This window comes from Pelmatolapia mariae, linkage group LG7 (assembly GCF_036321145.2).
Source record: "Pelmatolapia mariae isolate MD_Pm_ZW linkage group LG7, Pm_UMD_F_2, whole genome shotgun sequence".
NCBI classification, from domain to species: Eukaryota; Metazoa; Chordata; class Actinopteri; order Cichliformes; family Cichlidae; genus Pelmatolapia; species Pelmatolapia mariae.
This window is the reverse complement of record NC_086233.1, coordinates 10353463-10379596: the sequence shown is the minus strand read 5'-3', so window position 1 is coordinate 10379596 and position 26134 is coordinate 10353463. Positions and strand designations below refer to the sequence as shown.

At 38.5% G+C, this 26134-nt stretch overlaps 1 protein-coding gene across 2 annotated transcripts in view; it reads right to left on the bottom strand.

Annotated features, from left to right (window-relative positions):
- Positions 1-1419: 1419 nt before the first annotated feature.
- The window catches only part of slc12a2 (solute carrier family 12 member 2), a 62510-nt gene continuing 37795 nt past the window's right edge, over positions 1420-26134 (bottom strand). Inside the window, exons 14-27 of one of the 2 annotated variants that reach the window (XM_063477851.1) lie at positions 25534-25689; positions 23883-23982; positions 22640-22751; positions 21333-21473; positions 20105-20211; positions 16035-16114; positions 15206-15349; positions 13534-13581; positions 12617-12739; positions 10514-10625; positions 7269-7355; positions 6519-6654; positions 6161-6228; positions 1420-5036 (exon numbers count right to left, since the gene is read on the bottom strand). In XM_063477851.1, the coding sequence (XP_063333921.1) occupies positions 4901-5036; positions 6161-6228; positions 6519-6654; positions 7269-7355; positions 10514-10625; positions 12617-12739; positions 13534-13581; positions 15206-15349; positions 16035-16114; positions 20105-20211; positions 21333-21473; positions 22640-22751; positions 23883-23982; positions 25534-25689 (1550 nt within the window). In that variant the 3' untranslated portion in view covers positions 1420-4900. The remainder of the gene's footprint in view (positions 5037-6160; positions 6229-6518; positions 6655-7268; positions 7356-10513; positions 10626-12616; positions 12740-13533; positions 13582-15205; positions 15350-16034; positions 16115-20104; positions 20212-21332; positions 21474-22639; positions 22752-23882; positions 23983-25533; positions 25690-26134) is intronic. The other variant, XM_063477852.1, reaches the window with a different exon arrangement.

Sequence of the window (26134 nt, the reverse complement as noted above, 5' to 3'; positions counted from 1 at the left end):
TCAATTTTTCAGACTTTTCTGTAGTGGTAGTGTGTTGTTGTTATCTTGCTTTGACTGAGTACCACAAGTTATGGATTGTTTTGGGGATTTTTCTTTTCTTTTTCAGTTTTCTGGATTGTATGTTTTGGTCATCCACCCTAATGGCTTCATATCCATAATGGACATGTTTTGGCTACAATCTGTGGGGGTCATGAATTCAAAGCACATTCTCTAATTAACTGTCAAGTATTTGCTGAAATATAATTTTTAAATTAGCTGAAATGCACTAAAACACACAGTTTTGTACAGGTTTGCCTGGATCTGCTGGAGGTCTCTTCCTGTTTAAAGTGAGTTCCTCCTTCCCACCAATGCTGATTTCTAATACTGTAGGGTCCATTATCTTGCTATATAGTGATTACAGAAACATAACAAAATATTTTGGTAAGTACTAATCATGTTAATTTAGGGCAGCAGCAGGATTACATTTATACTGGCTGGTGGTCTAATAAATGTGTTATTTAAAAACGGTGAAAGGCCAGAAAGAAAAGATATGATGTAGGAAAATAATTAATATTTTCCCTTGAAATTTAACACTTTGTCTTTATGTGGTGCAGTAGACTGATATAATTAAAGAGTGAGGCTGCACTTATAAAGATGCCCAGCCACAGATGTAACTGTGTACTTGTACATTTCAATCTATAAATGCTTTTAAACTCTTTATCTCAAAGTGTTATCTTTCTTTAAGGTGCAGAAGACAAACTTTTTGTATTTTTCTCCCAATAGTGCAGGGAACAGTTTGTTTGGGTTATATACTTGGCTTTATGCCCTGTGCTGAAATGATAATTATCGAATCCTGACCAACAGGTGTTTGAGCTCTGCTACCCCATCCATCTTATACCACAGACCTTTTACGATAAATATAATAAGGATCTTAAAACTATTTTTTAAATTTATTGCTCTCTTCATGTTTTTGTATTTTCACTTTCTTTAGTGTTTCTATTTTATACATTAGATTTTTTTATATTACATTATGCAAGTTACTTGGACCAAAACGTTGTAACTGAATAAAAATAGTGGTAAGCGGGACAGTGTGCGGAGGTTTTATTATACATTTCTCTACAAAATAAAAAATAAAAATAAAAAAATCAAATCCTCTACCTGTCATTGATTTAGCTGTGCAGAGTTTTTCCTATAATTTGTTGTCTGCTGTAACACAGTATTAGAATTCCATTAACCCCCAACAGGACATGGCAAATAAACCTGGCTTCGTCATAGTCCCCCCCCCCCCCGAAATGAGATTTCTTCCTCAGGTCCGATCGCTGATTTACTTTAACACTCTAGGAGCTTTAACCATTATGCAAAATTCAGTAAACAATGCATAAAACTGAATTAAATAGAAGCCTTGCAAACCACAAATGCAGACTACAGATGTTAATGGTTTCATTTGGTTTATTTATTGCAATAAAGATGTACAAAGTACTGGTAATCATACATGTTAAAATGTTAGAAAAAGCATATCTGTGACTGTTAACAGTATCAAAACATTACTGCTTCAACCAGCTGGGCCTTACACGTTTGAGTTAAAGCAGGAGAAAACTGGTTTGAGCCGCTTGTCATCATATCTTTTTCTTCTTTGAAAGGCTACAGATACAGACTCAAGGAGAAAGACAATTTGCTAAAATCAAAAGGAAACAAACTGCAAAAGAAAAAAAAAAACATTGACATGCAAATCAAATTACAACCAAAACTCCAAATATTAAAAGAGAAAAAAAAAGTCTGAACTAAAATAAATACCCTTCCAACATGTTCCATGTGTATATACTATTAAGTTTATTTACATGTTAGTTTATACTTACTATAAACTTAGCGATGTCAACCACCAATAGATTTTAGGACCATTTTATCATTTTTGAAATATTAGAATCCACCCTCATGGAACAACATGCCTGCTATAAGAGAGGAAAAGGGAATATGGCAAAGAATACAAACAATAATTAGGAGAACTCAAATAATGCCTCGACTTACATGTACATATGATTCGATTTGTTGAGGACAATGCAGTAATTTTGTCAGACAGATGTTAGGCTCTATCGAGACAAATGAGGGAAACACACCCAAACACCATTAGCTGGCTGGAAAACGTTGATAGGAGGTATTTTTGTTTCATTTAATGTGACATGAAAAAGAACCCCTCTAACTGATACATGAGTGTTGTGTTTTTTATATTATGTATGTATATAACTGTGTGTGTATAATTATAGATAGATACAGATATAGATAGATAGATAAGCAAATATAATTTTTTTTAAATATACAAATGGTTTAACCCGTGTTCTTGTTTGTAATAATGTTGTTCTGTGCCAACAAGAGAACAAGAGTGAATGCCTCACAACACAACAACGAACAGAGATCTCAAAGATACACTCCTTTATTTTGTTATAGTACACAATAGTGCCCCCAAATCCCCATCTCAGCCCACATTGATAATCTCAGATTTATATTGCCCAAAATGCACAGCAAAAAACAAACAAAAAAGACCAAAACAAAACAAAAACTGCAGTTTGTTTCACTAATTGTATTGCTTAGCAGTTAGTCTTCAAGAAATCCATTTACATTTGCTCTAATACAGAAATCTTCAGTCATACTTCATAGTTTGAGTTAAGCATAATTTAGTTTCACTGTTGAAGTTACAGTGCACAGGGATGCACTCAGCTGCAGGAATACCAAATTTTAGATACATTTTGTCTTTTTTTTTGAAAAGCAGTGTCAGCTGGATTAGAATGAACACCAGCTGTGGTGTGTATGAATTTTGGTATTTGAGGCTGTTACACAATGTAGGACTGCCTTCGAAATGATCTACAGTGCTTTCCTAGCCCACACTTTCACATAACTAAAACTTATTCTGGCTACATTTAGCACTCTGGTGAGCAAGAGTATAGATCTATATAATATGTTTGTACTGAATCCTTTCAACAGTCCCTGCAAACATTACACACATGGATTATTAACGTAGTGATAATCCATGTGAACAACAGAGTGGTGGGCAATGGTGCTGCATGAACGCTAATAGCACAATGAAGCCGACAGACAGAACACTATTGTGCTAAACTGCAGTATATGCAGGAAACATATGATACATATGACAATGGAAACCAAAAGGTACTACTAGTGTAGTGTACATTCAACTAACCTAAGCACTCTCACATTCTTCTTTTAAATTGCATATAGTAAAGTTTAATTTGCCTTATAGTAGTTTCTCACTCATAATCATAATGAGCCAAAGTCCATGCTGTTTAATTCAAAATACCGAGACCACCCACAATGATTTGTGCATCTCTGCTGTATTTAACAACACAATGCAGAGGCTTCAAAATATCATGACTAATTTTAGGGCAATGCACTTAAAATAAACATCTATGCTAGAACCACTCCAACCAACCCGTTTATGCTCAGCTGTTTTAATAACAACATTTGCAATCTTAACAAAAACTACTTTCACTTTACTGTCCATTTTTCCCATAAAACTCAAATAGAATGAGTTTTATGAATTGATTTTAGGCTCAGGGTGTGACCACTCCCCAAAGTAACAGCTGTACTATTGCATATTGAAGCTAGTTAATCAATATTCTCTACAGTCACAGTAGAACAGGCGATACATGTGACCTCTACAGTACACTACAACTGGAAAATGTCTATGTATGGCTTTTTTTTGTGATGCCACGTCACCCCTAAAATCAATAGTAATAATAAAGCTAAAAGACAGGGATGTGCCCCAAGTGCACACTAAATGAAGTGAGGCTAAATGACTAATGCAGATTAAGATGCATATGTGCTGAGACTTAATAATGGATGACTATCTGCATTTACACACAAACCCTCCAGCCGACATGGCTTAAGAGGGAGCGAGAACTTATGACAATTGTGACAGTATAGTATAGTTCTAGCATTAAGGCAAGGTTTGGACTAGCGTCTTTAAGGGTAGAAGAGTTTCTTTACAGCGAAACAACAATACATGTGGCCACAGAACCAAAGAAAGCTGATAATCGGCAGCTACTAGGGAGAGATTTTATCCACCTGAAAAGGCTAAAGAAAAACCCAGCCTCACATTTTTCTGACAGAGACTTTAAGTCTATGCCCACATGCACCCCTCCCCTACAAACTGTGTCTAAAAGATCAAGGATCTTGTTGTGATGAGTATTCAGCAACTTTTACAAAGGAAGACTCAAAAGTGAAAAATATAAAAATCAAAGCCCCAAATAAATATGCTGATTAAGGTCAAAACTGTAAGAGTGTTCAAATTGACACCCTTTATAAAATTCTACTTTAAATCCACCCGCACAGCTAAGAAGGAAATTCTGTTAAAATTGTCAATCTGAATAGAGATTCTAATTCCGTTTCATCTGATTCGACTGGAAGGCACATCCATAAGGCTTTAGAAGGTGTTGCAAAGCATTTTCCCCAACTTGAAAAGAACATAACAGGGTGATTATTGCTGGAGCAAACAACATCTGGTCTGATAAACTTAAAATGTATGACATCAATATATTCCACATCATGAACACATCTATATTGTGCATGCCTGCTTTAGAGAGCCTGAGAGAAATCAACTTGAACAAAAAAAAATGACACTTTAATGAGGAAATCAGAAGGAACTAGAGCAACGAGAGAATAACCCAGACATCTTGGAATAAAAAGAAAGAAAGGAAAAAAGAGTGGGCAACTTTACAACCAGCACCCACCCCCAACATAAAATTCCTCCATCACAAAACATGTAGCACTTTTACACGAAAAAAATAGCACTTTCATTGGATTCATATTACTCAGCACTGTTTCCATCACTGGCTTGTATTCTGCTATCTCAGGAGTGTATGTGGTGGACCTTTAGACTTTAGCTGTGACTTAAATCACCGGCTTTTCCCCTTTAAGAGTAGAAGGTGAGGACACTCTGGTGGTTGCCACGCACCAGAAGGATGGGAGGCAGATCCTTGGACAATGCCTCCAGCCAGGCCATGTAGAGAGCACTGGACACAGCACCCTTCCTGGCTAATGGGAGGCTTCTGCACAGAGAAAGGCAAAGAAAGAGAGACCACAATGAAACTATAACCAAAACGGAGCTATAAGAAAAGTTCTAAAATCAAGCATGGTTGTCTTTACACATATGTGTTTAAGAATTTGCAATTCAAATTAATGAAAGCTCATCACTTCACTGCACATTTAAGGATTAGGTTGAAGCCACTCGTCCTGTGTAGACAGTTTTAAAGTGTCTTTAACTTTTATTAACTTTAACAACTAAAGAACTGAATGTATATAAAAATCCCACTCCTCTTTATAAAAGTTACAAAACCCACAAAGGACTTTTCAGAAAATAGTGACTAAATCTCTGTTAAAATCATTATCACCTCCAACCTAAAGCAAACTTTCCACTTTAATTTTCCCAAGTGGTTCATCACAGTTTTGCCTGTTGACTTGGTCAAATGTTAATAATCATTTTCATCCCACAATTTTTAGCACTACTTATCTTGTCATCTGTTGTTAGATGGGGTAAATTAGGGAGCAAGTGAATAAAGTAGCGGGAAAGATTTGAGCGACCCAAAGACGAGGGTCAGAGCATCTCCACAACAGCAGCCCCTGTGGGATGTTCCCACCTCACTTCTGAAATTGCACAATTAAAACTCATATCCAAATGAAGATTAATTTATTGATGTATTTTAATTTGGACAAATTAAATGCTCCATTTTCAAAAAAAATGTGAATTTTCATGGTTCAGGCTTTAACATGTTAAGGATAGGCTGAACTGTCAGTTGAGCTGCTGTTTTTGCTCCTGGTAGCTTCCGATAGCTGCCGTTTGGTGTGAAACTTTGAAGATGACGTAACATCGCTGGCCTCTGAGGCTTACGGAACAAACTGTTTAATAATATGAGAATGCAATCAAACTGTTTATCAGAGGGAAAGCGTGATTTCTAGGACATTTGCGCCTAACATTAGCTTGCATAATGTTAGCTTATAACCAGCTGGTATTGCTGTCAGTAGACAGAGGTTTGTATGTCTAATCTGCTGACAACGAGTATTTTCATTCAAGCTTTTTCTTTTTTAATCGTCATGTTTTTTTCCCCCCACTTTGTATTATTGAAACTAAAATACATACACACCCACCCCCCACTCCCACCCAACCCAAGCTTACATAACAATGAGGTTGGCTGTGCTTGAGTGTTCCTTCAGCAGCTCGTTGAGTCTGATCTGACGATGGGTCTAAAGAGAGAGACAAACACAGGATCAAGCAATCAGGTATCACGTAACAAGATCATTTTCGCAAGCCACTGCACCACAGACTACGAGGCAGCAGTGTCGCTCACAGTATAAGCTACACTGAACTGATTCCACTCTCCTTACAGAACAATTGAATGAGGCTGCAGAGGATCAAAGAATGAATCCCTCTGAACTCTGAAGTCATATGGAACTTTGACTGACTCTGACTCAAGAATTTCATCTTATGAGATTAAAGACGCATGTAAATGGAGTATGCAGGGAATTCTTGTGACCTTGGCACGATATAGCTCCAGCTCATTGTCAGTGATCCTCCATGGTTCGCTGTTCTTCAGCCTCTCAGCTGCCTCCTGCTCCATATCATCTTCTTTCAGCCGATAAGGCTCAATCATCTCCTCGAAGGCTGCAATGCTGCGTCACAACAGCTTCATGGTTAATCCTCATGTAAAACAGGTAACTACACAAAGCTTTGAGGCAACTGTTGTGATAAGGCACTATATAAATAAAATTGAAATGAATTGAATTTTCAAAATCATCCCACCAAAGAAATGAACAAAAATGGATGTTTTGAATAAAAATGAAATTACTAATGCAGAAATGCTAGGAAAAACTAAGTCTCGAGACCCAGGTGGATATCTGGATCTGGACTAGATTGTGAGATTTTCTTGAAAAGTCTTCAGATTTATTAATGTTAAGAAAATGTTTCCTTATTAAAAATCATAATTTGTTCAAACCAAATCAACATGGTCTCAAAGCCACGTCTTTCCAGCAATCTGGTTTTTCCACACAGACCACCTGAGGGCGCCAGTAATTTGCTTTTCAGCTCAGCTTAATGTCCTCAAACATGCTAAACATTGAATTTCAAATGCTGACATAATTAAAACGGTTAGTTTTCCTTTCTTTATACTGTGCCAAATAGAGCCAACAGTTTCCTCAAGGCACTTTAGATACTGAATGTGTGACATAATGCACGTTAACAATTGTGGAGGATGTTCAAAGTGTGAAGCTTAACAAAGTGGACTTACTGCTCCTTCTTGGGCTTGGTGTTGATGTCTCCAAGGACAGTAATGTCCGAAAAGTCTATCCTGAACTTGCTCAGCAGAGTAGCCATCCTGTAACAGGAACGTCAAAAAACAGAAGTAGGATCAATACTATAAATAAGCTGATAAACAAGACATGTGCAGTCTAAGAAGCTCTGGATGGATACATGTGTACCGAGTCATCCTGAAAGCCACGGGAAGCCGCTTTCAATAACTCTGAACACTAGCGGGTGGTACAGGGTTTATAATGTGGAATTCTATCTATGAGAATAATTTCCTTTAGTTTCAAACACTGGGTGCCGGAGAGCATCATCTAATATATACGGGTTGTGGGCTACACCACTACGTATTCAAGCTCTTTATTATTGTGCTGGCTACGTGACTGTCATATTCCCAGTGCCAGTCCCAAGCATTTATTCATTTACTTTAAGAAATAGGTTTCATCTTTTTTCTTAGCCTAACCTCACTGTTAGTTTAGTCTCAAATCTTTAGTTCAGCTGCTTTCCAGCAGGAAATGCAGGCAGTACTCCCAGCTTTGGAGGAAAAAAAAGAAAAAAGAACAAGTTGTTTACAGAAACATTTCCCATTTTCATTGATCATTTAAGAGTAAAACGATCCATTTAAAGGGTGTAGGAAACAGCAGTTGAAATTTAGCCTTTGCTGGAAGCAGGCTTTATCTCTTACCAATAGACAGCAAGTAAAGTTAGACAGGAACATGTTGAAATGTCAGATGTCTGTTGAAACAGACTGTTGATAGTTTTGTAGTCACGCAAACATATAAAAGCTTCTACACCCAGCTAATTTCATACAACAAAAGCAGAACAATGAGTGGCACATTCTCCGGCCAACAAAATCGTGTTGACTTCTTTGGCAGGAGGGATGGGGGTAAGGAATATATTCACATCATCCCCAGAGAATAACTTTTGAGAATGAACTCAATCACATTTTCTTCACTGATTTGAAACTTTACTGGATTCAGACTGACTGTTCAGCGCCTGCTAGTCTGTCAGCCATGACCTTTTTGTTCCTGTGTTTTCCCTACTGGCCAGCTCTCTGCCATCAGTTTCATTCAGCTGCTTCTCCAGTCTCTCCTTCCACAACAGATGAACTAACTCTAGCAGTTTGTTGAGCTGGCATTGGTATACCTCGTTCTGCACTGGAGATCTGCTGCAACTGAAAATCCACCAACCACAACCTGTAGCAGTTGTAGAACTGCTTCATGTGTCGAGCTAATCAATTTTTTAAGAGGATAACAAAGACAAGTCAGAGGAGGTGGAGTCTGTCTGCAGGATGAGCAATTTTTGTAAGCACATATAATAAATCAGGTATATTGACTAAGATACATTTAATATTAGTAACTATAAAAATCAATCCATTTAAGAAAATGTGAGTATCGCTCCTTCCGAGGACCCACACACTTGCATGCATGGCAAATGTATCATTTATATGTAGCAGGTTAACTTCTTAGGTGATTTTTTAAAATTTTTATTACTACAAATAATATTTAATAGCTAATATGAGCTTTGTGTGATTTTTTCCCTATTTATGTTCAAAAACATGCAGTGTTGAATGCTGCAATATACATTATGTGTACATTTTACGTTGTATGCGCTTACATTAACCTGGAGAGATGTCAGCCTTTAAATGAACAGTGACATTTATAATAATATATACAAACAGTCAGGGTTAGTACTTTGTGCATATAAAATGCATCTTAAGACATCTAGTATTTGGATACATCCATTTGTTATAAATAAATGTGTGAGAGTGGTGCTGACAGGAAAGACATACCTACACTGTGTTTTCTGCTAACCCCACAACATGTATGGTAAGGCACAGCTTTCTCATGTCTGCAACAGTGTTAATTTTCTTGACCAATAATTGTCGTCGTAGTTTTTGTCGATGAAAATCTTCTTTTGATGATAACTATGACACTTGACACTTTTATCAACAAATAAAAATACTGGTAGTGGCCAGTGGTCGCCCTCTGCCTCCAGGTAAATGCACCTATGGTGCAAATTTCAAAATCCTATGTCTCCTTGTTCAAGCGCTAACCCTAACCTCTGACCCCTGACCTTAAGGCCAAACTCATGAACTTATTATAAATCTATTTAAGATCCTAGGTGACCTCCTTCTCCAGTTATGGCATTCACAAGGTTTTCGGAAAACTTGACCTTGACCCTAAGGTCGAGGTCATTGAGATTCGAACTTGTCTGGATTTTCAGTAGATACACCTATGGTATCAACTTCAAACTCCTACATTGCTTTGTTCTCGAGTTACCACATTAAGCTTGGGTGTCCACTAACTGCCCGAAAGAAGAGATCCACGCAGAACTAATTAAATTGTATAGACAGGTGAATGAGTTTGAAAGTCATCAAATCAAAACTAATCCCCTTGAGCAATAAGGTTTAATGCGCACAATTGTTGTGCCCTTTAGGAAATCTTACCACCCACACACACACACACACACACACACACACACACACACACACACACACACACACACACACACACACAGGAGGGGCACCTCTCGTTGGTAAAATCAAAACAAACTTTCACACTTATATATTATACTGCTATACCTTTATGATATTTCATTTCATTTTATTTACGGGACCATGCACAAAATACATTAATCAGTTAAAAAGAAAAGGATGCTTTGTGCCAGAATTAGCTACCAACTAATTTCCATCAGCAGTTTGCATTCTAAACCTAGACTAAAACTAGAAAACTTTAGGTGCCTAATGTATGTTTTAGTCAAAAGACTAAGACTAAAACTAAACCAAAATTTGCTGTAAAAATTAACATTGGTTTGGAACACATGCATGTACATGATGGGCAGAAGATCACCAGCGATATTTACAGCTTCCTCTTGTTCTCATCCAGTGTTAGGAATCCTTTTATGTTCAATAACAATTACATTTAAGTGTAATTAACATTATGACTGAATTTTAAATTCAGTTTATTTACTTAGCAACTGCTTATAACAACAGATGTCTTTAAATTTTAAAGGGCAAAGACTAAAATATTAGAAAGCAATTATTTTAGGTAGTTTGTTTTTTTTTTTTTTTACATTTTTGGAGTCCTGGGTTTTGGTAGTATCGTTTTGATTTTAAAGGCTCAATAAAAGACTTCATAGGGTAGTGGGTAAACACTCATTCCTTTGTACAGTCACGTACAGTACTCTCCAGTCTTGACAAAACTGACAGAAAGACTGTACAGTACTTACGCTCTGCGGTCGTGATCAATCCTGTTGATCTTGCCTCCAATGAAAACACGGATCTTACATTCCTTCCACCGCTTCTTATTGGTAAGAAGGTAGGGGATCAGCAGAGTCAGGCCTAGATGGGAAACATAAAAAAAAAAAAAAAAAAAAAAAAAAAACACTGCTCAATATACAACTTTAGTGACACAAACATTTAACATCTGTACAGTCTAAAGCTCAAGTCCAAACCTCAGACTATTGGACTTTCTACAGACCAGCAGACACTGGTGCAGCAAAAGATTCATGATCCCTTTTGCTTAAAACAGGGGCCAATTAAATTCAAACAGAAAAGTCCCTTTTTTTTCCCTCAGAAACAAAAAACAAACAAACAAAAAAAAACCCCAAGCTAGCAAAATTTGTTTGTGGAAATGTTTGAGATGAGCAGTTGTTGAATCTTCACTCAGTATCCCATCACTTCAAAATGCAAATGTAACATGATGCTACCAAAATGAATTCAATCCTGATTTATAATGACTGGGAAGTGTGAAAATGATAGATCCTGTCAGAACATACTGTCTATGTGTTTTTGTGTGTGAGAGTCTCTTTGTGTATCAATAGGAATGTAAAACATACCAAATATGGCTTTACTTGTTTCTGCTCATCCCCATGACGCTGTCGCAGCACAAATATAATCAGAACTAGTATCTTCACGGATGTTCTTTGGGGCTTAAAACTACATATTTCAGGCTGAACATCTCAGAAAAAGTCAGCCATTTCAATGTAATACTTTGACACTTAATGTGAAACTTATAGGTGCCAGAATTGTAGAGGCCTGAGTACTTTTAGGTTTTACTGCATATGCTGTCAACAGCTGTATCTGCACTTTTTAGTGCTGATGACACTTAATGTCATAACGATGATGATGATGATGATGAGCCAGATCTGAAGTGACACTCATCAGCTGGTGTTAAAAAGCAAGAGTTAAAGGCTTAAAGATGTGGCCCTGGTCACATCTTTACAGAGGTGGAGCCACTGCAAATATCTACTTGCATAGGAATGTTTGCTAAGCAACGCATTTTCTTTAAGAACCAGAACATAGGATGCATAGTATACATAGGATGTAATTTTACTCATTAGTAAAATGACTCAAGTTTTGTTTTTTTTCCTCCACATGAAGCATGTTTTTTTTAATAAAGCTTGCAGTGAAGAGCCTGCAACGACAAGAAGCCCGCAGGCTCTGACGGCTGTGACAAAGCAGACCGAGCCCGGACCCAGAAACCTGAGATCCGAGGGCCCCCCACACCCTGGAATGGGCCAGACAGAGACAGGGGGCCCAGGAGTGAGCCAATACATACTATGTGAATATACGAATATAAAAAAAGAAAAAGTTCACTATTATTTTTTGAATGATAAAGATTAAAAGGGGTCAAATTGACCCCAAGGATGATGGGAGAGAAGTAGGACGCGATTCAATTTATTTAAATCTGCACGCTTCAGAGAGAGATTAATATCTAAATAGTTTAGTTTATTCAATAATCTGAAGCACTTGAGAAAGAGTCTAGTAATGTTATTACCTCAGAGAGAGTGGTTTGTGAGTGTCTCATGAATTCTTGCTTGATGGACTTTTTTGTTGCTATGATCTTTTGTTTGGTCTCATGTTGACCACAGAAAGAGACTTACTGTCACAGTATTGCAACTGATAGTTAGAAAATGGTTAAAACATTGCAATTCATCCAGATTTTTTGTATTCAAAGTAAAAAAAATTGGTTGATTTAAATGAGTATACAAGTGTAATTTTACACACTATACGGTTGAAAATAACATGTTTTTGGAGGTTATTTAAACATATTGTGATATTTATCGTGTATCGTGATATAGTCCAAAAAATATTGTGATATTAGATTTTCCTCATATCACCCAGCCCTAAAAGTAAATGTGAGTACATTACATGTCCAACTGATGCAGGCAAACAAAACCAAACCAAAACAAAACTTGTACATGGTTCAGTAAACAAGTAACACAATGTGTCAAAACTTATGAACCTGTTCAGTATGACAGTATTTTAATAACAGACCAAATAAATTTTGAGATCACTAAAGGTCTCACAAGAATATAACTAACAATCACCTCCATCATCAAACAGCCACCAGACATCCACTGTGCCCTTCCCCTGTTTCTTCTGGAACTGTTGGCTGGCCTCTAGCAGCCTCTGGTCAGACACATTCAGAGGTACTGTCGGGCTCTTCTTGTCTGTGGGGATGCACACCACAACAAAAAACAAAAAATAAAAGCAAATCTCATTAATAAGGCATAATAAAACTAATAATTTTGTGCTTGGTAGAAGTGTAGCTCAAGGAGGACGCATACATGTCAGTTATGGACATGTATATAAAGAATATACATGCCCATAGCTGAAAATGATGTATACAGTAGAATTCTGTTTATTGCTTGTAAGTATAGTGTTACATTTATTAGAAAATAAATTTGTTTAATTTTATTATTTAAAAGTTTTAAGCGATATAGGTACAGAATAAAAAAAACATTACTACTAAAAACCAAACAAACGGAAATGTGAAAACAGGAGAGCAGTTTCCATCCTAAGAAGAAAGCGTAAGGCAAATTAGTCAGCTCCAGAATGTGGCAAGAAAAGCAGGTGAGAGACTGAAGACAGCTTGGAGAAAACAGAAATGTTGGAACACAGACACACACACACACACACGCCTACCTACAGAAAAACAGACTAAGTTAAAGGCAACATCATATACAGTACAGTTTTAGAGATGGCTCACACTAGGGACATGAGAAAGAGACATATTATATCCCAAAGCCAAGTACCTAGCAGGCCAGAAAGAAGGAACAGAGGGAAAGGGAGACAGCAGGGTGGCGACAGTATGTTAGTACAAGAGGGATTCAAAATATAGTGCGAAAAACATGGTGGCAGAAATGAGGGGAGCATAGCAGTAGGAGCTCAGAAAAGATACTAAGAGATCAAAATGGAAAGAAGGGGAAAGGTTTAAGGCAACTAAATGAAGTGGATCTCCTGCCTTTTTTCAACAGGGGCTGTGTTGTAGCTTTGCCATCATCTTCATCATCTGGGAATTGAGACAAAAGGAGAGAAAACAAAAATTATAGTTAAGGTAAAATGTTACCTTGACATGCGATGTAGCAAGATGGAGTTAAGTACGTCAGGGGACACCAGAGGAAGAATCTAAAGCTGTTTGAGAGGCAGTTAACTGTAACCTCCCACAGTGGGAGACAAACAGACACTGAAATACTCTAGTGACACTAATAAACACACAGCTCAACCTTTTCTCCCTGAGTTCTAGAAATTCCTAATGTCCAACATGAACAAAACCATCAGCAGTGAGCCAAGACTGTCTGTTACATCAAAGTGGCTTCGAGTGGCCTTCGGTAAAGAACCTTCATGAACATACAGCACACATGAATCAGTCCCTATTCTCCAAACTCTCCACTGAAACTGCATTGAATGGAAACTTCCTGCCAGGAGTGGATTACCTTAGGATGGAAATGAAATCTGATGAGAGGAGGGAATTCGGCAAAAACTGTACAAATGACAGCACGGGTTCATGCTTTGGCAGCAAATCAAAGGATTACCCAAACCAACCTTTACCAGACCACTGTGCCGTTATTTTGTATACCTCCACAATTTCTAATCCAGTTCCCAAAACACTGTTTATCACTCGGATACTTTAGCAAAATAAAGAGCTGATAAAAGTATTGTTAGAGAAAAATCTACGGAACAAAAAATACATTTGCTGTATTTTGTCTCTGAATTCCTACAAAAATGTTAATATTGCTCTGACTCTTTCATGAACATACCATAAGGTAGTAAAGGCTTAATCATGAACTATTACTAATTAGTTAAACTTTATGTTTTTGCCCTATATTACTACAACTACCATCATCTAATACTTAGATGGCATATATTATAGTATCTAATACTTATTATATTTGTGGCAATGAGAACCCAATACCAGTTCAAGGCGCTATACTATATAGCTACAGACTCTCCAGTATTAGAAACAATCTAAACAATTCAACAACCCCCTATGAGAGAGCACTTGGTTGTTGAGGTGGGGCAAAAAAACAAACAAAAAAAAAAAAAAACACAAAACAAAAAAAACACAAAACAAAACAAAACAAAAAGGAAAAGGCCTAGAGCAGAGCTAGAGTTGGGGGAAAGCAGCCATCTGCCACGACCAGCTGGGGGGCTGTGGGGAAAGAGCAAAAGAGCAGACAGATTTTTGTCATCTCTCTACACTTCTTTAAAGAAAACAAACAAACCAAACAGCCTTCATGAAGCCAGGTTGAAAGTAGCCCAGTGCTCAGGCTGCAACTGGGAACGTTCATTACTACTCCAATCTGGGAACAATTGTATGCCTGTTTGAGCTGAATTAGTCTCTCTCTCTCTCTCTCATACGCTAACAGGGGACACACGCACACAGGCCAAAACATATGCACAGTGGGGAAACTGGGGCTGTGGGTCTCAGGGCAGTGCATATGTATGCTTGTGTTTGTGTATGCAGAATAAGGAAGGCCACTGAAAGAAGAAAACTTAAATAGTGACATGAGGAATGTAGAAAAAATAAGGCTTGCAATGCAAAACCAAAAATACAAACGCAGACATCAATGTAAACACTACTGCACCTGCATTACAGAGAAGGATTTTATGTAGACATACTGATGATAGCTAACCTTTCTGGACTGCTGGGCTGTTCTGGAGGCTGGTGGCCTTAGAGGATGGCTTAGAGGAATCTGCATCAGAGTCTTTGCTGGTGTCTATGGAAACGATTACATCTTTCATCCCTGATGGCTTTTCCTGCGAGGACAGCGACTCATCTGGCAGAAAATTAAAGGGGAGGGGGAATTAGAAATATACATAACAATATACTAAGCTAGTTCACATAAATAATTACTACAGCAATGTTATGACCAGGCTTTTTTTTTTTAAATTTGTGGAAAATTAAATTATTCCAATTCTTTACATTTATTCACTAAGGTTGCCAACCTGCAAGTTGTTCTTGAAGCAAAAATGTCAAATATTTGTTTGCAGCCACTCAAAGATGTGGATTTGATGAGTTTTTCTACCACACAATGCATATTGACAGTAAATATAGACAGTTTATTACACATTGTGTATCACTGTGCTGGGACTTTTGGTCAGACAAAACCAGATGTCACCTCAATCTGTGGAAAACTATCATTTTTTCCACTTGTAATTTCTCATACTTAGTATTGTGAATGTGAACATTGTGAACTGAACACATCAGTTCACACAAATTCGAACGTCAATCAATGCTTGAAAATATCTTAAGACTGATAAGCAGACTGAAGAAGGAAATATAATGAATGCCATTACTTATTCTCCTTCTAAGTTGATTTATGTGATGTTATGTGATAATACTGGGAAAAACACTCAGCTATATTTAATTAACCTTTATCTGTATGTAATCTGAGCTGATGCTACATATGTACTACAACAGTGGTTTTTTTTAGAATAAGCTCCTCTGCATGTGTTTGGTACCTTGCCCTTGGATATGGGAGACATCCAGCCCCTCTTTCAGTCGCAGGATAACAGCACCAAACTGGAAGTCAAAGGCATCACTTCAAAGGAAGGGGGAGAAAAAAAAATAAGGTTCCCATCAACAGTGGACTGAAGCAATTTGCCCTCAACTAAACAAAGACAGTAAGAAACCCACAGAGTATTTAAGAAAAAAGATAAATAAGCACAAAACAAGACTCAAACATCGTTCTCAATGCCACAGGTTGTACTCTTGTATTGCACTGAGCAACACACAACGGAAAAGAAAGGAAATTTTTAAGCGTATTAGCTTTGATTTTAATACTATCGGACTGAACAATCTCTGACCTTCAGCTCTAATGCTATAATCCTCACATTACAATGAAGAACCCATTCACCTCAAGTCTCACATGACTACTTTCGAGTTCAATGGACTTGTTTTAATCCAAGGGAGATCAAAAAGATCAAAAACATGACAATTACACTGTATCCCATAATGGCTAGCATGTTTCTACTACTGTTTATGTAAAAAGAAGTTTCTGTATACATTGTATTTTAACATATTTGAATAATATCAGTAAAATCAAAAACAACTGATTCTGTTTATCTAGAAGCGTTTTCAGTGGGAGAAACATTTTGTCACTCATGCAAATTACTTCTTCAGTCTGAGCTGACTGCAGGTTTCCCAATATTACAAAATGTACATTTGCATAATGCCTGAAACTAGCACCACTGACTAACAATGGACCGTGGTCAGGTTCATGATCATTAATATGCAAACTGTCATGAACATTATTCAATGGCCATTCACAGAGATTTGCGGAATGGCACCAATCACAGCCTTGTAAAAAAGAAAGATGCACCCTGGACACCCTGGGAAGACACCTAAAGAATGCTTCCAGCGATAGAGAGTAAGACAACTGCTTTATAGAGTATACAGCAGTTGTATAGAAACCGTATGAGACAGCTGAGATGCATTTCCTCTAATCATTGTGTCTCTGTGGTTTTAAAACCCCAAAACACGCTGCGCAAGAAATGGGTCCATCCCAAGGATGGGGTCAAACTGCATAAACAGAGTAACATAGCGTATGCTGTCAAGTGCCAGGAGGATTGCTATGATTTATACATTGGGGAAACCAAACAACCTAAGGGGATTGGGACAACACACAAGAGCCAACTCGTCAGGCCAGGACTCTCCTATCTATTTACACCTACACACTCCCTCCAAGGATGAGGATGTACACATCCTTGACAGAGATCGCTGGTTTGAGCGAGGAGTCAAGGAGGCCATGTACGTGAAAAGGGAAAGACCATCTCTGAATCAAGGAAGGGGCCTAAGAGTATATCTTTCACCATCGTACAATGCTGTGATTGCAGCCATTCCCCAACTCTCTGGTACTCATGATCATCAAGGGTCATGACAATTTGCATATTAATGGTCATGAAACTGACCTCACAGCCCATTGTTCATCAGTGGTGCTAGTTTCAGGCATTATGCAAGTGTACTGTTTATAAAGTTGGGGAAACCTGCAGTTAGCTGAGACTGAATCACTTGGATGAGTGACGAAATGTTTCTCCCACCAAAATGCTACGTCCAGATGAACGGAATCAATTTTTTGGGACTGAGATGAGTTGTTAAGGATATCCTTAGTTTTTCTGCTGGTAAGCTGTTTTTGCTGCTGCGAGCTACTGTTAGTTTTTATTAGCTGGTGCTAGTGAAATATGTCTGTGAAGCTTCTCAGTCATCCAGGTCATCATAGACATCAAGGTCATCAAGGAGCTTGGAAAGACTTATTTAAATTTCTTGAAGACGTTTCACCTCTCATCCAAGAAGCTTCTTCAGTTTTAAGACCAACTGGTGGAGAGGCCCAGATTTTTATTTAAGCCCTACAGGAGTGTCCCCCAAGGGGGTCATGGACTCCCTATTGCTCCCCTTTCAAATCACACGAGCCAAGGTGTGAAAACGGGTGTGAGTCACAATCAGCCAATGTTTCGGGTGAACTCACTGTGAAACCTAGCCCCACCCCATCATGTGATTTCCTGAGGTCAAACAGCCAAATATGTGAGTGAGTGTTAGTGAAACTTTCTCTGAAGTGGATCCAACATTGCTGGACTCAGATTCCTAAAGAATGAACCATCATACCCAGTGAAATTGTAATGAAACTGTTTAGGCAAAAGTGTGATTTTTATGACACTCGAGCCCAAAATTAACTGGCATAATGTTAGCTTATAACGAGCTGCTCCAGTGGTCCTGCTGACAGCACGCAAATGCCTGAGTTCTCTTCTCCTCCACGTTTGGGGTACTATGCATTCAGCGACATGCACAAAACAGGATTAGTTGTAAGAGACATCCTTCCCAGCCACTGTTTTCAAATATGGTGAGGGAACTTAGCGGCTCCCAGAATGTTCCAATTGTACCCTTTATGTTACCAAGAACCTATACCACTGAAAAATAAACAAATCTGTTAGGGTGAAATATATGAAAAATATAAAACGTACAATAAGCTGGTTGCATACGTGTGCTCACCATTAAACTATGAAATATTAGTTTATTTCAACACCACCCTTCCAGACCATCTCCAAGGCAAGCTCTCCCAGATGAATGTGCCTGGTCCCATCTGCCGGTGGATCACTGACTTCCTGACAGACAGGAAGCAGCATGTGAGGCTGGGAAAGAATGTCTCGGACTCCCGGACCATCAGCACCGGCTCCCCTCAGGGCTGTGTTCTTTCTCCTCTGCTCTTCTCCCTGTACACTAACTGCTGAAACTCCACCCACCAGTCTGTCAAGCTAATCAAGTTTGCAGATGACACCACCGTTATTGGACTCATCTCGGACGGGGATGAGTCTGCCTACAGGAGCGAGGTTGAACGTCTGGTGTCCTGGTGCAGCCACAACAACCTGGTGCTGAATGCCCAGAAGACAGTGGAGATTATTGTGGACTTCAGGAAGCACACAGCCCCACTCCCCCCCCATCATCCTGACTGACACCCCCCCGTCACCACTGTGGACTCATTCCGCCTCCTGGGTACCACCATCACCCAGGACCTCAAGTGGGAGCCCACCATCACCTCCGTCATAAAGAAGGCCCAGCAGAGGATGTAGTTCCTGAGGCAGCTGAAGAAATTCAACCTGCCAACACGGATGATGATGCAATTCTACACTGCCATCATCGAGTCCATCCTCACCTCCTCCATCACTGTGTGGTATGCTGAAGCCACCATCAGGGACAAACAGAGAATGCAGCCTGTTGTGCGCGCTGCTGAGAAGGTGACTGGCTGCAGATGCCCATCGCTGCAGGACCTGTACACCTCCAGGACACTGGGGCGTCCAGCTCGGATCACAGCTGACCCTTCTCACCCTGGACACAGTCTGTTTGACCTGCTCCCCTCAGGAAGGAGGCTCCAGTCCATTCGAACCAGAACCTCTCGCCATAAGAACAGTTTCTTCCCCTCTGCTGTTGAACTCATGAACAATAACCATATGACTGTTCCCACGACAAACACATGACCCTATAACGGTGTTCTCTGCATCTGTTCCATTTTTGCACTGATCATCACCTGCATTCATGTATATAGCTATCTGCTTAGCACTCTAAATAAACATAAAAATTAAAGTGTTGTCTTACAGTATGTTTTGCACTAAGTACCGCAGCAATTTCCTAATGTTGTAAACCTGCTCAACATTTGGCAATAAAACGCTTTCCGATTCTGATTTATTAGTTTCAACAGCAAAATTGTTGAAGCACCTTTTGATTTAATCACAGCATTTAGTCTTCTTGGGTACACACTTGCCAAAAATTAAAGAGACTGATTAGTCCTATGTAAAATCCAGCTGTCCTAGTAGGAGTTTCCTGTCATTTACCCAGTTGCGTACAACAGCAAAACTCAGGGTTTATAGAGCGCTTACAAAGCAACAAAGTGAACTCAGTATTGAAAATATTTCTTCACAAGAAGGGTATAAAATTTCCACAGCATTGGATATACCATGGAACACAGTGAAGACTTGTCGAAAGAAAACAGTGTTTTTTCTTTTATATAATTTTTTTCTTCTCTTTGGATTATTCTACTTACTGGATCATGCTGATGTAAGTCTCCACATTCATCATGTCCCCATCCCTCCAGTCATTCTTGAAGCCCAGAACAAGGGTGTTTGGTTTGAGGCGGCCAAGACCAGCAGCCTTGATTGGACCAGGAGCAGGAATCACAGATTAATCATTTCTTAAATGTGGCTGATTTCCAAAGAATAAGCAAAACTATGAGTGTGGAGCAGGAAATAAAAACAGTTCAGTCCATACAGTGTTCGGCTTGTCACTTGGGTTATGGGCCCAATCTTAAAGGAGACTCATGTTATCCACTCTCAAGTTGGTTACCGATAGCAAATAATGTGTGAATAATTACTTCCAGGCACCTTACTCCTCAGTCCTGAAAATAACCACAGTCTCATTTTCACTACAGTAATGCAAGGAGTGCTCACCTGGGCTACCTTATGCAATTTTATGCCTTTTTATTGAGACACCACATCTCTGAGCTGTGCTGACCTCTCCTCACAAGTGAAGTAAATGTTCTTTTTAATTTGCACTGAATGGATTTGTTCCAGGTTAGCTCTGATCAAGAGCTATTGCCCCATTCCAGACACAATGGGAATTCAAAAGCGATGGAGCACCCACTACTTGACCCATCCAGTAGACCTTCCTGCCACCACTTACAGTTTTTAAAAGGACTAAGCTTTATTTTTTTAGCATCAAATAATCATTAGCTTCAGCTCACTGTCTTAATCTTAAAAACTTGTTGCTATGCTCTTGAGTGTTTATAGTTTTATCCAGATTTTCAGTTATTTCTGTACATAATGCTTAAGATCCCAATATACTTTACATAACTCAACTTAATTCACCAGGAACACATCTGTTTAAGGAAATGACAGTCTTTTAAAAATCATCTTCCAGTTAGTGCTGCTGTTTATGTCACAGCGTCTGGGTGAGTCACTCTTCTTAGTAAGCATGTGTTCCTTTTCATTGTATTTTGGGATTAATAGTTATGGCCTAACATACCAGATAAAAATTCTTCCTAGATTTAATGTTTCAATCATGGATCTGCATGACTGGTCTAGTCATTGTCAGAAATATTAGGCAGTTAAACTTACTATTAATGTACAACAGTATTTACCAGTTCAAGTATTATGCCCCAACCTCTACTACAGATGGCTCGGCCCAACAAACACACAAAAAAGTACTTGAACAATGCTTCCGTGCAAAGAGTTAAGAAGTAACATACAACTCTGAATAGAATTTAGTTTTCCTACCTGAAGCAAGTACTGACAGCCTTGTTTTAGGTCCTCAGCAAACACTGGCGTGTAGAAGGCTTTGGTCTCGTTCTTCAGCAGCCAGCGTTGGTAGCGTGCCTGATCTGTGGCAAGCTCTTTGAAGTTTGGTCTTCTGTAGCCCTATGGAGACAGAAGGCCAAATTAATCCAACAGCCTTAAATTTATCAGTGTTGGTATTGTAGAACAAATGACCACAAATCTAAGTTTCAAAGATCACAAGATGCTAAATTCAATAACATTTGACGTGTGAAAGTTAAACAGAAGAATTTAATGCTGCTCTGAATCTCTGCCTGCTTTTGTGCCTTTTTCGTTCAGTACTCTGCAGTACTTATTTTGGAAATACAAAAGACCAGGCTATTCTAAATCGTTCACTAGCTTTGTGTGCAACATCAGGGCTGTGCGATATGACGATATATATTGGATGACGATATTAAAACGTCACATTGTACTCTATCGTTTACTTCATGCTGTCGTAAAATTTTTTAAATATTTTTTTTCCATTGCTTTCTAGAAAAAAAAGTCACCACCACCAGCCAAAACGTAATAAAAGGATTGAGTAAAAAAATAGAAATGCACAATGTGTCGCCAACTGATGCACCTGCAAGAAAAATAAACATGACACCTGGAACAAACATTCGAAAATGCGCAGGTACATTAATCAATCTTCTTTGGTTTTGTGTGTGTGTGTGTGTGTGTGTGTGTGTGTGTGTGTGTGTGTGTGTGTGTGTGTGTGTGAGCATGTGAGGACAGAAAACTGGTGACCCACTATACTTGTGGGGACCAACATTCACTTATGGGGACAAATTTCACATCCCCACGAGTTTGAATGAGTTTTTCCATGCTCAAAATGTGGTTTTAGTGTCAGGGTTACAATTAGGTTAAGGTAAGGTTGAGGCTAAGGGTTAGGTTTGGGCATTGATTTTTGATGAGTAGAGTAAGGGGCTAGGGAAAGCATTATGTCAATTAGATGTCCTCACCACGATATGAAAACACCTTATACACATTTCACATTTTTCTCCTGGTTGCCCCACCTCCATTGGCTCCACATCCCACAGTTTAAGAACCACCGATGCAGCCAAATCCAGAGGCTCCCATAGCTTATCAAAGTCTTCTTTTAGATTACCTGCTAATCAGTGCTATGTGCTTTAAACAGTTTGATGAAGCACTCGATGAATCTAGCTAAAAATGGACTTTTAAAGAGCAATTTGACAGCCAATTCATCAGTAGCAAAAAACAAACAAACAAACAAAAAAAAAAAAAAAACAAGCCAAATGACATCTGCTCACCGTGCGAATATGGCCACAGATTATCAGGCCTACATTCTTGGTGAAACTGTGGACCAGATCCAGAAGGGCAGGACGAGAGTTGGGATAACCAGTCATCACCAAACACTGGGGTCTGCAATAAGACACATATGAGAGAAAACATCCACTAAGTCAGCATCTGCATCATCCTTTACCACATCTATAAAAGCAGAGAAGGGATGCCATCTTTTGCCAAGTTTACAGAATTATTTGATTTTATGCTTTATGTGTAGCCACCTTTTCATTTGACCTTCCCAGTGACCTTTAGTCTTCTTAACACACAAACACCCACACCCATATACAGTCAGACACCAGAAGCAGAGTAATGAACAAATATGCAAATATGCAAAGCATGACAGGATTATTGGACACAATACAGAGGCAAGAGAAAAAAATATTTTTTTCTTTTTCGGGAATTCTGAAGATTCAGTCTTTTAATCTCCTTCATGGTTTTCTGCCATGAGTAATGTCCAGTAAATCCATAAATAATTACTGTTTGTTACGTGTGCAAGCTTTAAGAGAATGAACACATGCGCACAACATGAGACCGTATATCTAAATAATGGCAACGTTTGTTTACCTGCAGTAGATGATTTCAAGTTCATGAATGATACACAAGTACATTTGAAAATTAATTATCTCCTCTCCAAAAAGTCTCTACTTTCCCCCCATATGATGGTAAAAAAATTATAATTGTTTCATGAAACACTACGTTTATTTTAGACGTTTGACTATTTACTGCCATTTGTGGCTGGGTGATAAGATGCTCAACTAACAGGAGTTTAATAACTTGACATTATTATCATCATCATGTCAAATTTTGTTCTGCTCAATCTACAAAAATCCAGAGGTGAACGACTGACTGAAGAACCACAAAGAATGTGTCGTGCGACACATGGTGCCACGTCAAAATCACTGCATAGCAGCTGAGCTAAACCTAGCACAACACGAGATAAACAATTGACAGAAGTTTAAAGAGACTTTGGGAATGAAGAAAACCCAGTAACTAAAAACCCAGTTGGGGAAAAATAGATTAGAGGATAACATAACCAGATGTCCATAAGCGTCCAACCGAGAGCTATCAAGCAATAGCTTTATATGTGGACCGAGCTTGAGTGTTTATCAAGCATGGTGAGCAACAATATTGTGCTTCCATAACTCAGATGCCATCTACACTGGCAGGTAAGATTGGTTCAGCTTTAACAATCACGTTTGTGTTTGGTACCTGAAATTCTTGATGTGGTCCTCCACTCCACTAAGGTGCAGAGTGTGGGTCAGGGCCTGGTGGTAGGTCAAAGCCTGGGTCGATGAGCCCCAGTTCACATCTGGAAGGGAGGACACATGCAGGCAGAAACACAGTGGACTTAGCAAGTGTGTTTATGGGTCAGATTGCTGGACTAAAGGCTACCTGACCCATGTGGTGTTAACGTCAGTGAAAAGGCCTGGTGTATGTGTAGCTGCATGTCAAACTGAGTGTTCTCACAGGTGTGTTTAGAACTGTATAGCCAGCTTTTAGTTTAAAGAGCTGCCCCAGTCAGATTATGGATTCAAAACCAGAACCTTCTTGGCTGATATCCCAGAAAGTTGATTCTGTTCATCTGGATGTAGCATTTTCAGTTTGAGAAACAATTTGCCTTTCATCTCTCCTGGATCACTTGGAGCATTCTTTAGGTACCTTTAACATATATCCAGCTGGGATAGCTACATTTACTCAGGGCCTTTTTGATATGATGTTCTTCAGCTTCCCTCATGGCTGTATCTGTAGGGATGGGGCTCACTCTTTATTGTAGCATCTTACAATGCTGTGATTGTAGCCATTCCCCTACTTCCAACTATTTGCATATTAATGATCATGAAACTGTCTCACTGTTAGTCAGTGCTGCTAGTTTTCATCGTTGTGCAAATGTATAATAAAAATTTATATTTGTTAGGGAAATCTGCAGTCAGTCAAGACTCAAGAGGCCACTTGGAAGCATTTCTCCTATTGAACACGCAACATCCAGATAAAAAGAATCAATTTTCTGGAGTTTCCTTACGTGGATGATTGAGCACAAACAGATTCCTTGCTGAAAGGTAAAAAACACTAACCACTACACTACTGTCCACCCAATTTATGAATTTATATTATTTCTGTTTGCAATTTTCACACGAAGGTAAACAATGAACACCTCATTTTTGGAAAAGCCAGAGATATGTACAGGTTCCATAAAAGACTGAGATGTGCAGGGACCTTTAAATTAACCAATTAATTTAATGCAACATATTCCTTACGCTTAGAAGATGATAATAATAATAATAATAATAATAATAATAATAATAATAATAATAACAACAACAACAACAAAACCACAGAACATCTCCTACAAATTAATACAATAAAATTGTATTTATACAGCACAAAATCACAACAACAGTTGCCTAAAGGTGCTTTATATTGTAAATTGAGACCCTACATTAATACAAGAATACAAAAAATTGCAAAATTCTATAAGATGCCCTATCAGCAGACACTTGGCAAGATTGGGAAAGAGAAATTCCTTTTTAAAAAGAAAAATCTTTAACAGACCACAGGCAGTGACAGGTTAGGGCTAAACACCATACTGTGGATAGAACACTCTGCTTATTATCAAAATACTTCACAGCATGTTATCTTAAATCATAGTTAATTAGTTAACATAGTTAACTAATCTTAACTTCTTCCTAGTGTCTTTGAGACAACTGTCGTTGTGAAGTGGTGCTACATTAATAAAACTCAGTTTAACTAAATGACAACCAATATTTATATTTTTATATCATATTGGTACTTGGTAATTATTTTACTCCATAAAGAAAAGTGAGGAATTTTTGGCCAAAATATGGCATGCTCTCCAACTCACCTGGCTTCTTGTGACTGACATAGATATACAGAGCCATAACAATGACATTTGTAAGAAGGGCAGCTGCCCAGTTGATGACAAACATCACCCCACAGCAGAGAATTGCTCCAGCAAGTGAAACCCACATGTTGTAGTATTTGAAGCTAGGTCTCCAGCCTGTAACATTGATGCAAATTAGTCACAAAATAGCAAAATACATTTAAAATGTTACAAAAAGAGTGCTAGTCACATATAAGATGCAAACAAAAAGTTACATAACTGCTCCAGTATGAACATTGTCATGTGCATGAAACAGGTCCTTACTGTAACTTTTGGCAATGAAAGCTTATGTTATGTTTGTTGTGACTATTTGCATTTGTAATTTATAGCATGAGAGCAAAAGAGTCAGTGTGTTGAATTCCACGAGCATGGACTTTAAAAGCAACTCTAGATTCTTCATCACTGCAGCCCTTAGTGGATGATCTGCAGCCAAAACCAAAGGCGGCTCATCAGGTCAACAGCAATTCCCACATAGTGAAGGAAATCCAGATGATAACACTGAGCACTCCAAGTAAAGCAGTAGGACTGACTGCATCAGTCACTGTATCAGTGTACAAGGTGA